The following is a 12,500-nucleotide window of genomic DNA, read 5'->3' as shown; positions in this document are numbered from 1 at the left end:
GTTGGGGCCTCCTTGTGTGTTCAGACCAATGCATCCTTGGTCCTGTATTTTTGGGTCACTCTGTTCTCTTTTGGTTATCCGTTATTCCTTTGGTCACCCTGTATTCTTTTGGGTTACCCTGTACTCTTTCGGCATTCCTTTAATTAACCTATATTCTTTTGGGTCACCTTGTATTTATTGTTTTTTTTTTCAACCGGTACTCTTTTAGGTTTACCCTCTACTCTTTTTGTCACCCTGTACTCTTTTCCGTCTTCCTGTACTCTTTTGGATCACCCTGTACTCTTTCCCTTTCCCTCAACTTCTCCTCTGGTTTATTCCTAACTTTTTGCACCTTTCCCTCCCTCCCTTCTTTCTTTTGTCGTATGTTCCTTCACACCCTGCATCTGCCTTCTTCTCAACACCCTATTTATCCTGTTTCACTGCCCATAATCCCCTTACCCATGCCTTCTCTCTACCTACGTTTCTCCTTCTCTGCTGTTCCTCCTCCTCCTCTGTCAACAAGACCACCATAAACTTCCATCTCCATTGGAAGTTTCTAAAGAAGAAATAAGTAATCGAGATTTCAAGGAATGGCTGGAATCATTTTTTTGTAAGGTAGTGTCATCAAAGGGTGGCGTGGTAATTGCCTGGAGGGTGAGGCCCATTGTTTGGCTCCCCATGGAAGAAATGCGCCTTTGATGTTTTGCTTCCCGCTTCCTTATTTAGAGGAGGTGATCAAGGCCTCGGGTGGAAGGTGTGTGTTGAAAAGTGGTGTGTGTCGCGGCAATGGTGATGCACTGCCGGGACAGCCTCACCAGCTGGATACTGCTGGGTGTGGCACGCCACGCATCTGAAAAGAGGCAGAGGAAGATCGTAGTGTAATGTGTTTTGGATACTTCATTACCACTAACAGATTAGGTATTTTGCAGCTACGAAATAACGTATTTCTGATCTTTACTTTTTTTTTTATGTTGTCCAGCTTGGTTTTTATGGTTCAAGTATGGATCAAGTTTTTTTTTTTTTTTCAAGATTACCACTTCTAATTTTGTGATGGTAATTTCTAATTTCGTTTTGATAATTATTCTGATATCAAGCATAGTTTCATGAAGTGCCTCACGCAAGAGTCCTGTAGAATCTGTAGAGTCGTGCACGAGATTTCCCTTCCTTCGCTTGTTGCTTCCAGGGGACGAGGTGCTGGAGTGGAATGGACGATCCCTACAGGGCAAGTCCTTTGAGGAGGTGTTTGAAATCACCTCGGAATCCCGCCAGGAGCCACAGGTCGAACTCATGGTGTCGAGACTACTGTCGGACGTCGACCGACAAGGGGGCAGACGACACACCCTCACGGGCCTTGTTCCCAAAGGTGTGTGTGTGTGGGACTGCAGGACCCAATATGGACATCTGTGGAGTAGTGAGACAGGCAATGGTATCAACGCTAGAGTATGATGTTTATAAAAGAACAGGCATTACAAATGAAAAATTGAGAATCACGTTTAACACTGCTTCTCTTTCACTTCCTCTTCTCCTCCAGGCGAAGGTTACGAGCCGCGCAGGTTGCCCGAGCCGCGGCAAGACCGGCGACCCAGCGTCACCATCACTTCGCCAGGCTCGCCAGAGACCTTCAGGATACGAACCCACTCGCCCTCCATTGTCGGCAAGCTGCAGGTGAGTTGGGTGGCTGGCCCTGCATGTGGCGCCACGTACAAAACCCCGCTAACCTCGGCCTCCTGCAAGCCTTTACTACTTGACTACAATGGTAAAGGAATACTTTAACTTATTTTCCGACTTAAGTTTTACATGCACTGGAATCCCAACACGAGCAGTTCATGCCACTTGCTGCGTGAAAAATGGAGAGAGGAGGTACGAGTATATCCCTTCGCGGCGCTTTCCCTCTGACCACGTAAAAGAATACTGCTTGACCTCGTGTTTCCAGAGAGGCGGCAGTGGATGCTTCTCGACGGCATTGAAATGTCATCACAGAAAAAAGAGAGCGAAGCGATTTTATTATTTGTTTGCCTCTAGGGCTTTTACGCTATTTTCTCTGTTTCATTTATCTCTAACATCGCCGACTCTTGGTGGCTGTGGCGTGCTGCTGCTGTTGCTACTGCTGCTGCGGCGGAGTCATGGCTGTACTAAATACTGGCTTGGTCCCTCTCTCTCCCGCTTACCCCGCCATTTCGCCTCTGACTCCAGCCTGCCGCAGTATGATGTCTCCTAGTGCATCCTGTAATCTTGTCCTTCTGCTATCTTCTACTGCCATTAACTACTACCCCGAGTTCTACTGCTATTTTTGCCACTTGTCACACTCCCCTGTCTTTTGTCGCCCCCCAGCTCAAGTTGTGGTTCGACCCCATGAACCAACAGCTCGTCGTGACCATCGTGAGTGCCGTCGACCTGCCCCCGAGACCAAACGGCGCCCCGAGAAACCCTTATGCCAAGATGTTCCTGCTGCCCGACCGAAGGTAAGGGCGTCACACACACACACACACGCACACACATCTGCCCATCACTGTCTTCTTAGGTCAACAAGTCTACTGGCGCCCCTACATCCCTGTCCTCCTGTCACTCAACACGCTCCTAGTCCGCCCGTCACTCTGCCACTCTTCCAGCCGTGTCATCAATACATCCTTTGTTCTGTTCACGGGTGTTACTTCTTTATTTTTGTGACGAGATTCATGCCTACTCATGTATGTGTGTGTGTGTGTGTGTGTGTGTGTGTGTGTGTGTGTGTGTGTGTGTGTGTGTGTGTGTGTGTGTAACTCATCATGGCCTCATTCAGCTGTTACTCTCCAGATAAGAGTCTAGAGATCCTACATGGTAAAGCTGAGGCCTCACACTCGCCATACAATCCTTACCCTTCCTCAGGATGGACAGTACACACTGTCAGAGAGAGAAAAAATCCTTAGCGGGCCTACGCCTGCAGATTGGTGTGTGTGTGTGTGTGTGTGTGTGTGTGTGTGTGTGTGTGTGTGTGTGTGTGTGTGTGTGTGTGTGTGTGTGTGTGTGTGTGTGTGTTGAGGATTAATATAGTGAAAAAAAAAGACCAACACAAAAACCTGAGTGGCAAACAAACTAAGTCATAAAGGAACAATACATACTTTGAATTTTGTCTACACGAGTACGAGATGTGACAAGTTAACGCCGAGTTGTTACAATTATCCATGTACCTATCTACATATCTCCTCTGTACTTAACTGAGTGGTAGACAAACTAAGTCAATACATGTCATTAGTGTTCTTCCCTACATGCATATGCACGTATCCCTGTAAACTTGACCGCACGTGTACTAAGCCGCATACATGGCCTCTTTCCTCCCCACCCCCTGCAGCGAGAAGTCCAAGCGCCGCACCAAGGCTGTGGCCAACACCCTGGACCCGCGCTGGAACCAGTCCTTCTACTACTGTCCGCTGCGCCGTGCCGAGCTCAAGACCCGCTCCCTCGAGATCACCGTCTGGGACTACGACAGATACGGCGCCAACGACTTCCTGGGAGAGGTAGGTCCGGGTGCCTGGAGGGGGTGCCGGAGATAGGGGGAGGGGGCCGGGGTCTCTAGGGAGTGTGATTTGTTCTTCTCTTGGTGGCATCCCATTACGGTTGTGCCTCTCGATGTGTGCTGCAGCTGCTTCCTCGTTTTTTTATTACTCGTCCATGCTGGAAAGTTGCTGGGTATGATTTGGTGTTCTTGCGTGTTGTTATTTACCTGATTTGTTTCTGGTTTGGTTGGTTTGTCTGGTGATTTTTGCCGATTGCCTCTTCCTTGTGTTTCAGTGTCTGTATAGTGACTTTCTGTAACGGAGACTGGTTCCAAGAGGAATTATTATTACTATTATTAATATTATTATTATTATTATTATTATTATTATTATTATTATTATTATTATTATTATTATTATTATTATTATTATTATATTTTTATATATACTGGAAGAAAGTTATTATTTAATCCTATTTGTTTTTCCAATTGTTCGGGCGTTGACTTCTGAAAGATCAATAGTGTGTGTGTGTGTGTGTGTGTGTGTGTGTGTGTGTGTGTGTGTGTGTGTGTGTGTGTGTGTGTGTGTGTCTGTTTAAAAAGACACATCTTTCTTTTCATTTATATAATCTGTTTGTTTTTACTATGGAACATAATAAAACGAAAAAAAAATTAAAATCACGAAAAAAAACATAATGAAAGTAACTAGAAAGAGAAGGCAGAAAAGAGAGAAAGAGTAAAAAGAGATGAATAGAGGAGATGAGAGATAAGGAGGAAGGAAGGAAGGAAGGAGTGGAAGGAACAAGAGAGACACAGGAAAGAAGACGAAAGTGAAAGAAAAGAGGGCAAGTAGAGAGACAGAAACACACACACACACACACACACACACACACACACACACAGAGAGAGAGAGAGAGAGAGAGAGAGAGAGAGAGAGAGAGAGAGAGAGAGAGAGAGAGAGAGAGAAGGAAGAAGCGAAGGATGAAAAGGGGGTCTGATCGGGTAGGGGGGGGGCACTATTGACACCTAAGTTGCCGGCGATAAGACGTAACATGTCACAAGCTTTATGGCCGTGAATTATGCACCGGCCTGATGGTGGTCAATATTGTGGAGGCGCGCGGGTCATCCTGGTGGTGGTGGTGGGCAGGAGAGACACGAGGGGCAGGAGAGCGCTCGCCAGACCAAGCCATGCACTTCACTTTAGCCCGTATTCTGAAACACTTTGCTCTCTCACCACGACTATTTTGAAAGGTAACAGAGATGATTAGCCAGAGTTTTCGAGACACTTTATCCTATTAATAATGTAGCAATCCTGTTAATCTATCATTGAAACCATACGAATACCCTTAAAAACTAGTGTAGCTTCATCTAGAGCCTTTAGAATGTAGCGGAGAGGTGGCCAAGAAGAGTTTCAGAATGTAGTCCCTAACCTTGGTAGGATTTGATGGGGCAGAGAGGATGGACATATGTCGTGTGTTTTTGTGTCCAGAGCCTCCAGCATCTCCCTCCCTAGTGATTATCTCATTTTCGCGTCCTTTTCTCATGTTTGTGTCTCTTAAATGTGGCCAGACCTCGCTAGGGTGAAAGACCGGTGTGGTGAAAGTCTGCGGTAAAGTCCTGCCACGTTTAATTATCATGTCGAGGAATTTTCTAGCTTATGGTAGTAGTGGTAATGACAGTAATAGTGGTAGTGGTAGGTAGGTAGGTAGGTAGTAGTAGTAGTAGTAGTAGTAGTAGTAGTAGTAGTAGTAGTAGTAGTAGTAGTAGTAGTAGTAATAGTAGTAGTAGTAGTAGTAGTAGTAATATTAGCAGTAGTAGTAAGGGTGGTGGTGGTGATAATAGCGGCAGCAGCAGCGAATATAAGCATAGTAAAAATCATCACAATAATAATAATAATAATAATAATAATAATAATAATAATAATAATAATAATAATAATAATAATAACGACAACAACAACAACAACACAAGTAATAATACAACTATCATTATCATCCCCGCCATTATTGTCTTTACGATCACACAAAAAAGAGGCAGATGTGGCTTCATTTACATGGTATGGATCGGTATGCATTCTCGCCTCTATTTGAGTCTCCCGCCACCTGCCTGCTCGCCGTCTTGTGGGTCATTTGACATACATGGCATTCACGCGTCGTCTGTTGTGTGGTGGCGAGTGGGTGAGGCGTGTCCCGGACTGCTTCCCCTGGTGGTGTGGAGGCAGGCAGGCACTACTTCGTCGGGAGGAGGCCGCCGTATCATCCCCTCCCTTCCTCACCTGCCTTCACCTGTCTGTTCACTTCTCATCCAGTCAGCCTCAATCGCGATTCCGGGGCGGCAAGGTTCGGTTCCAATCTGATTCATGTCTCCTGCAAATCCACAAGACATTAAAAAAAAAAAAGACCTACGAGAGACGGAGAAAGAGAAAAGAGCGAGAGAGATAGGGAAAATATTCATCAATAAACGCGTTGGTTGTCTGGCAGCGTTTGGCAACCAGCGATGAGGGTTGAGGGGTCCCGCCGGCTTCCCGTCCTCAGTTGTAGATGGTCACCCTTGCTGTGTGAATCGAGACGTCCGCCGCGGCAGCTTAGCCATTTGCCTTAGCTGGTCCCGCATCACACTAAGGCAAACTTGGACGGAACGAGGTCGAGTAGCGCGAACTGCTCCACTTGAAGCCCGAAGGGGAAGTGCGGCGCGGAGTGTGACCCGGAGGGACGGTGGTGGTGGTGAGCGTGAGCCTCCATACACGAACACCCACGGACCAAGGGCTTTAAAGATTTTTTGTGGGCTGGTTGGCGGGGCGGTGGACGACGCAAGGCTTGTGTGATGGTGGTGGCGGTGGTGGTCGTGGTTGAAAGTGTGTGGGAGTATGCGTGTGTGTGTGCGTGTGCGTGTGTGATAGAGGTATTAGGCTTAGGTGTTTAGGGAGCGAGGTGTTGTGGTGATGGTGGTGAAGATGATAGTGACATGGGACATTTGACATTGACAACTATGGTGTTGAGAAAGGTTTAGATGTGATGTTAGTAGCAGTAGTGGTGGAGGTGTGGTGAAGTGGTGAAGGTGTACCAATCGCCTATGTGATGGTAATGGGAAGGCTGTGACGGTGGCGGTGAGTGCAGAGAAGCAGATGGGTGTTAGTAGTGAGGTTGTGTGTGGTGCGTGGTAATGTAAGGAATGCCACGCTTTGGAGGATTGGTAGGGCGGTAGTGGCAAGGGTGTGGTTCTGAGGTTTAAATATTCGTGTGTATGTCCGTCTGTATGTGTGTGTGTATGTGTGTGTGTGTCAGGGCAAAGTTCCAGTGAGACGGAGTGTGTGGCATAACTTAAGCTACATGGAAAAGCTGCATGGAAAGTCTACGGAGGTAACGAGTTTACTTGTGGTAGTGTAGCGTGGTGAGGTGGTGCCTATCAAGAGCGTGTGGTATTGGGGTGTGGCTGGTGTGTGTGTGTGTGTGTGTGTGTATGTGTGTGTGGCGAGATGTGTTGGGAAAGACGTGGGGTGTGGCGACGACATGAGGTGCGGGCAAGGGTGTGGTATTCATGTGTTGGGGGATGGGGAAGGGAGAGGAGCGGCCTGTAAGTGTGCGGGGGGAAGCGGGGAAAGGGAGAGGAGAGGGGGAGAGGCGGGTTATCGCAGGGTGAGGTGACGGCTGGGGTGTGGCTGCTTACCTAGGGTGGACCAGGAGACGGGGTGGGTATGCAAGGGGAAGGGGAGGTGGGGAGTGGATAGCGGGAAATGGAGGGACGACTCATGTGTGTGTGTGTGTGTGTGTGTGTGTGTGTATTTAGCAATGAGGATACGTATAGAACATAATGGCACTGCATATATTATAAGAATGAGTTCACCAACATAGCTAAACGAGGTACGGACAGTCGCTGCCTTTCCTTCTTTACTACTACAATTACTACACACACGCGCGCGTGCGCGCGCGCGCGAAAATTAAATGTATATATGCAGATGTAAATATTTATTCTTAGGAAAGGTATTTGCATCGATTGCATTCGAGACCGCGTATATTCCGGGGCCTTATTTCCCACTTTCATTAGGAGAAAATTGTTACGTAATTGTAATGCGTGAAATTTGGCTGCCACTAATCGAGAGAGAGAGAGAGAGAGAGAGAGAGAGAGAGAGAGAGAGAGAGAGAGAGAGAGAGAGAGAGAGAGAGAGAGAGAGAGAGCCTTAGAGTTGAGAACAAGACTATTTTCTCACACCGGAAGCAAGGAAACCCTCCAAACTCAGACGTTAGGTCAGAGGCTTCATTCAGCTTCACTCCAGCTTTAATACCTCTCTCTCTCTCTCTCTCTCTCTCTCTCTCTCTCTCTCTCTCTCTCTCTCTCTCTCTCTCTCTCTCTCTCTCTCTCTCTCTCTCTCTCTCTCACACACACACACACACACACACACACACACACACACACACACACACACACACACACACACACACACACACACACACACACACACACACACACACACACACACACACACACACACACACACACACACACACACACACACACACAGGGAAGGTAATAATCAGGCTTTGCGGTTCTTCCTCCCTCTGGCGGTGACCCAGACGTGAGATGCCACCTACACTGGCGCCTGGTCACTGCAGCACTAAGGAGGGAGGGAGGGAGGGAGAGAGAGAAGCGGAGGGGGAACTGAGGGAAGGAGAGATAGAAGTACTGAAGGGAGAGCGCAAGGAGGTTGTGAGAGTGGAAAGATGGGGAAAGAGAGAGAGAATAAGAGAGGGATATACGAGGGAACATGGAAGTATGGGGATGAGGAGGAGGAATTGGTGAAACTGAGATGATGGAAGAGGAAAAAGAAAGTGGAGAAGGAAAGGATGGCGATGAAAAGAAAGGCATGGGTACTAATGAGTGGTGAGAGAGAAGGGAAAGAAGAAGAAAGACAAGCATACGAGAAAAAGGAGTGGAAGAGAATGATGATGAGATGAGGGGAAGAAGAATGGGGAATGTGAAGATGGCAGGATAACATGGGAAGAAGGAAAGCGAGAAAGAAAGAAAGGGGAAAGAGAAAATTAGGGGACGAAGGGATCGAAAAAAAGAACGTAATAGAAAGAGGAAGACAAAAACTAGAACGAAGAGAGGGAGTAGGAAGAGGAAGATTAACCAGGAACATTACAGAAGTAGGCCACACAAAACATAGATAAAAAGAAATAAGGAAGGAACACAACAGAAAATGGATCAGAACGAGTAAGCCGGAGAAGGGACATAATGACAGTTCACTACTCATTCCCTCGTTCCATCCCCTTGACAGTCCACCGCCAGACATCCTTACAGCAGCAGCAGCAGCAGTAGTAGTAGTAGTAGTAGTAGTAGTAGTAGTAGTAGTAGTAGTAGCAAGTAGTAGTCGTATGTAAGAGAGATACGATTTACACAGGGACAAATATAAATAAGAGGGTGGGTGATTTACATTTTTTTTCTCTTAATGTAGGAGGGACACCAGCCAAGGGCAACAAAAATCCAATAGAAAAAAAAAAAAAGGCCCACTGAGATGCCGGTCCCTGAATAAGGTCCAAAGCTGTAGTCAAAACTTGAAGGATGATAAAAAATTGAAGGATAGCATTGAGCTTCTACACACCACACGTAGAGTAGTGACATCACACCCCAAGAAACAGCACCTTTAGTTCGATTCATGGGTATTGTACCGATAGAGAGAGCTACGAGCTTTGGGGCATCATTGCTTAGGACACATGCAGGGAGAGTTGTAAGTGACACGGTCTTGTTTATCATCTCGAGGAATCGCCACACCCCACACCATTCAGTAGTCAGTAAGGAACCGCTGGACCACGTGAGAGAGAGAGAGAGAGAGAGAGAGAGAGAGAGAGAGAGAGAGAGAGAGAGAGAGAGAGAGAGAGAGAGAGAGAGAGAGAGAGAGAGAGAGAGAGAGAGAGAGAGAGGGGGGGGGGGAGGGGCTCAGTTGGTAAAGAAACAAGAACACTGAGGAAGAACAGGAGAGGAAGGAAGAAAGACAGGAATTAGAACAGAGAAAAAAGGTAGAAAGAACAGAAGGAAGGAAATAGGGAGTAAGGAACAGGGTGAGTAAGCAGAGAGAGAGAGAGAGAGAGAGAGAGAGAGAGAGAGAGAGAGAGGGGGAGGGGTGGTAGTGAGAAAGACAAGGCTGTGTTGGCGGAGATTGGGAGAAGGAGGGGGAGATGGAGGGAGGGAGGAAAGAGATATATAGAGAGAGGAAGGGAGGTGGCCTAGGAAGGTTGCGTTGGCGGAGGGAGGAAGATAGTGAAGAGGGGGAGGAAGGTGCGGAGGATGAGGAAGATAGGACTGAAGGAAAAGAAAAGAAGGGAGGAGGAGGAAAGGAGTAATGGAAAAAATGAAGGAACGGTAGTCAGGACACTTTCTCTCTCTCTCTCTCTCTCTCTCTCTCTCTCTCTCTCTCTCTCTCTCTCTCTCTCTCTCTCTCTCTCTCTCTCTCTCTCTCTCTCTCTCTCTCTCTCTCTCTCTCTCTCTCTCTCTCTCTCTCTCTCTCTCATCTCTGACTGCTTTAAGTATTCCGGACAGAGAGAGAGAGAGAGAGAGAGAGAGAGAGAGAGAGAGAGAGAGAGAGAGAGAGAGAGAGAGAGAGAGAGAGAGAGAGAGAGAGAGAGAGAGAGAGAGAGAGAGAGAGAGAGAGAGACTTAATTAATTTAGGCTTGGTTAAAATACCACTTGCTTACGCTGGAGTTAATGGCTTGGCTTTTGTTTGGGGGAAAATGAGCTTTGTCTTTTTTTTTTTTTTTTTGCTTTAATTGAAGTGGGTTAAGTATAGACTCCACGGCTGTCTTGGTTTGGTTGCGTCCTTGCGGTTGTCTTTTTTTTTTTTTTGCGCCATCTTAACATTGGAGTGCTCGAGAATTGCTAGTGTGTGTGTGTGTGTGTGTGTGTGTGTGTGTGTGTGTGTGTGTGTGTGTGTGTGTGTGTGTGTGTGTGTGTGTGTGTGTGTGTGTGTGCGCAAGCGTCCACCACTCAACTCGTTCCCGCGACAAAATGAAACAAAACACTAAACATTTATCGAAAGAAAATTCTCACACATGAACACAATACAATGGCGAACTTATTTCCATAACTTTAAAAATAATAACACAACAAACATTGAAAAAAAAAAAATCAAATAAAAATAAAGGCAAGGTGAGGGCGGGAGGAGGAGTTGTCCCGATGAAAACGTCCGGAATCTCACAAAGCCTACTCGCCTTAGGCCTAACCAAAGGGCAGCGGAGGAACGACAAGGGCTGTAGGGGCGCGTCGCTGAAGCTGTGACGGAGAAACAATTGACTGTGCGAGGAAGCGAAACTATAAGAGACAGAAAGAGGAAAGAAACAGGAAAGAAAAAAAAAGGGGGGAGTTACTCGTAAGTGCGAGGAAGAGGATCAGGAAAGGGAGGAGCAATCAGACTGCGGGTGTTGGCGACGCATGGGGTAAGCACTCCACCACACTGCCATGTCCAGGAGGCTCCCACCACGTCTCCAGCCACGCCCGCACGCCCATGAGAGGCCAGGATGGTAGAGAACGGCACGGGGCGGCCCTCTCCTGACTTCAGCATGCCCGCACACACCGGCAGGCAACAGTACTATCTGGGGAAGTACCTCCTTCAGCGCTCCGCCTCTAAGAGAAAGGTAGTGACACTCTTCTCGTCGCCGCCAGTGTTGCGTTTCATCCTCGCCCTTGCTAACCACTAGATAGTATTTTTTTTCTTACTCTCTCGCTCTCTTCCTCTCGGTACACTTGATGATCTATAAAGTATTTCAAGGTTGTTGTTTTTAGTAATATTTCAAAAATTTATGTTACTACTCATTTTATGTTTTTTTTCTTTTTTTTTCGATATCCACGTTAGTTTTTTAGGGTTTTGTTGTCTTTTTCTATTCAAACTTCAATGCACACTTCCCGTTGACGGTTCTCATATTGTTGTTATCGTCATTATTATTAGTATTTTCCGTAGTAGTATTAGTATTAGTATTAGTAGTAGTAGCAGTAGTAGTAGTAGTAGTAGCAGTGGTAATAATAGTAAACATGCCAGGAATACATACAATATCCTTCAAATGTGTGTGTCCTTGTGGTATCATCCCTGTGCATACATTCCACCTCATTATTCCTTTATATTCCCATCGGTACAATACTATATCCGTTTCTTTATGGCTACTGTTGTCCCTCATTTGCCCCATCATACCCTCCTTCGTGAACACTCGAGAGAAAGATGGCTGGTACCCTATAGACACGCTCCACAGAAAACGTTGTATAAAAACGACTACTATGCTTCTGACAGGCGAAATCTTTAAGGTCACAACATTCAAGTAGAAATATAAAGTACTACTGGTTACTAATCATTCTTATAATAGTATCTAGTGGCATTGCTCGTGGCAGGCGCTAGGAGAGGGATTTTGTTGATGATCTTTGTGGTGGTGGTGGTGGTGGTGGTGGTGGTGGTAATGACAAGAGACTGACAGAAGTGGCGGTAACGAAAATGAATATGCGTGGTAGTGTGCTGAGGGAGGAGATACCGTGGTGTTTGTAGTGTGTTTAGATAGGTAGTGTATAGGTGATGTGAGGAGGAAAACAATGCCTAGAAGAAAGAGAAACAGGAGGATGAGAAGGACGATTAGGAAGAGGATGATGAGTAGAAGGTGGACCAGAACAAGGAGAAAGAAGAGAAGTAGAAGAATGAGGACGAGAACGGGGAGTAGGAGAAACCGAACCAGAACGACAAGAAGGAGAAACAAGAAGACGAGGTCGAGGACGAGGAGTAGAAGTAGAAAATGAACCAGAACGAGAAGACTTCAGAGGACGAGGACAGGAATCAGAAGTAGAAGAAGTAGGTAGACCAGGAGAGGGAGGAGGACGAGAACATGGAGGAGGAGGAAGAGTACGAGGAGGAGGAGGGGGAGGTGAAGGTAAAATGTATTATGGTGTATGTAACAGGAGATGAGGGAGAGGGGACACGAGGCGAGGAGAATAGACGTGTGTGGGAAAAAAAAAAGATGAGCAGGAAAGTGAGGGAGGAACGTGAGAAGCTAAGAGGATAGACACAGGGTGATGGCAGAAC

At 46.7% G+C, this 12,500-nt stretch overlaps 1 protein-coding gene across 1 annotated transcript in view; it reads left to right on the top strand.

The window, feature by feature from the left end:
- The window catches only part of LOC135106090 (uncharacterized), a 108,981-nt gene that overhangs the window by 48,585 nt on the left and 47,896 nt on the right, over positions 1-12,500 (top strand). The window contains 4 exon segments of the mRNA XM_064014928.1: positions 1,163-1,342; positions 1,511-1,644; positions 2,311-2,441; positions 3,308-3,473. Coding sequence (XP_063870998.1) covers positions 1,163-1,342; positions 1,511-1,644; positions 2,311-2,441; positions 3,308-3,473 — 611 coding nt within the window.

This window comes from Scylla paramamosain, chromosome 12 (assembly GCF_035594125.1).
Source record: "Scylla paramamosain isolate STU-SP2022 chromosome 12, ASM3559412v1, whole genome shotgun sequence".
NCBI lineage: Eukaryota > Metazoa > Arthropoda > Malacostraca > Decapoda > Portunidae > Scylla > Scylla paramamosain.
The sequence above is the reverse complement of the archived record's forward strand: the minus strand, read 5'-3'. Positions and strand labels throughout refer to the sequence as shown.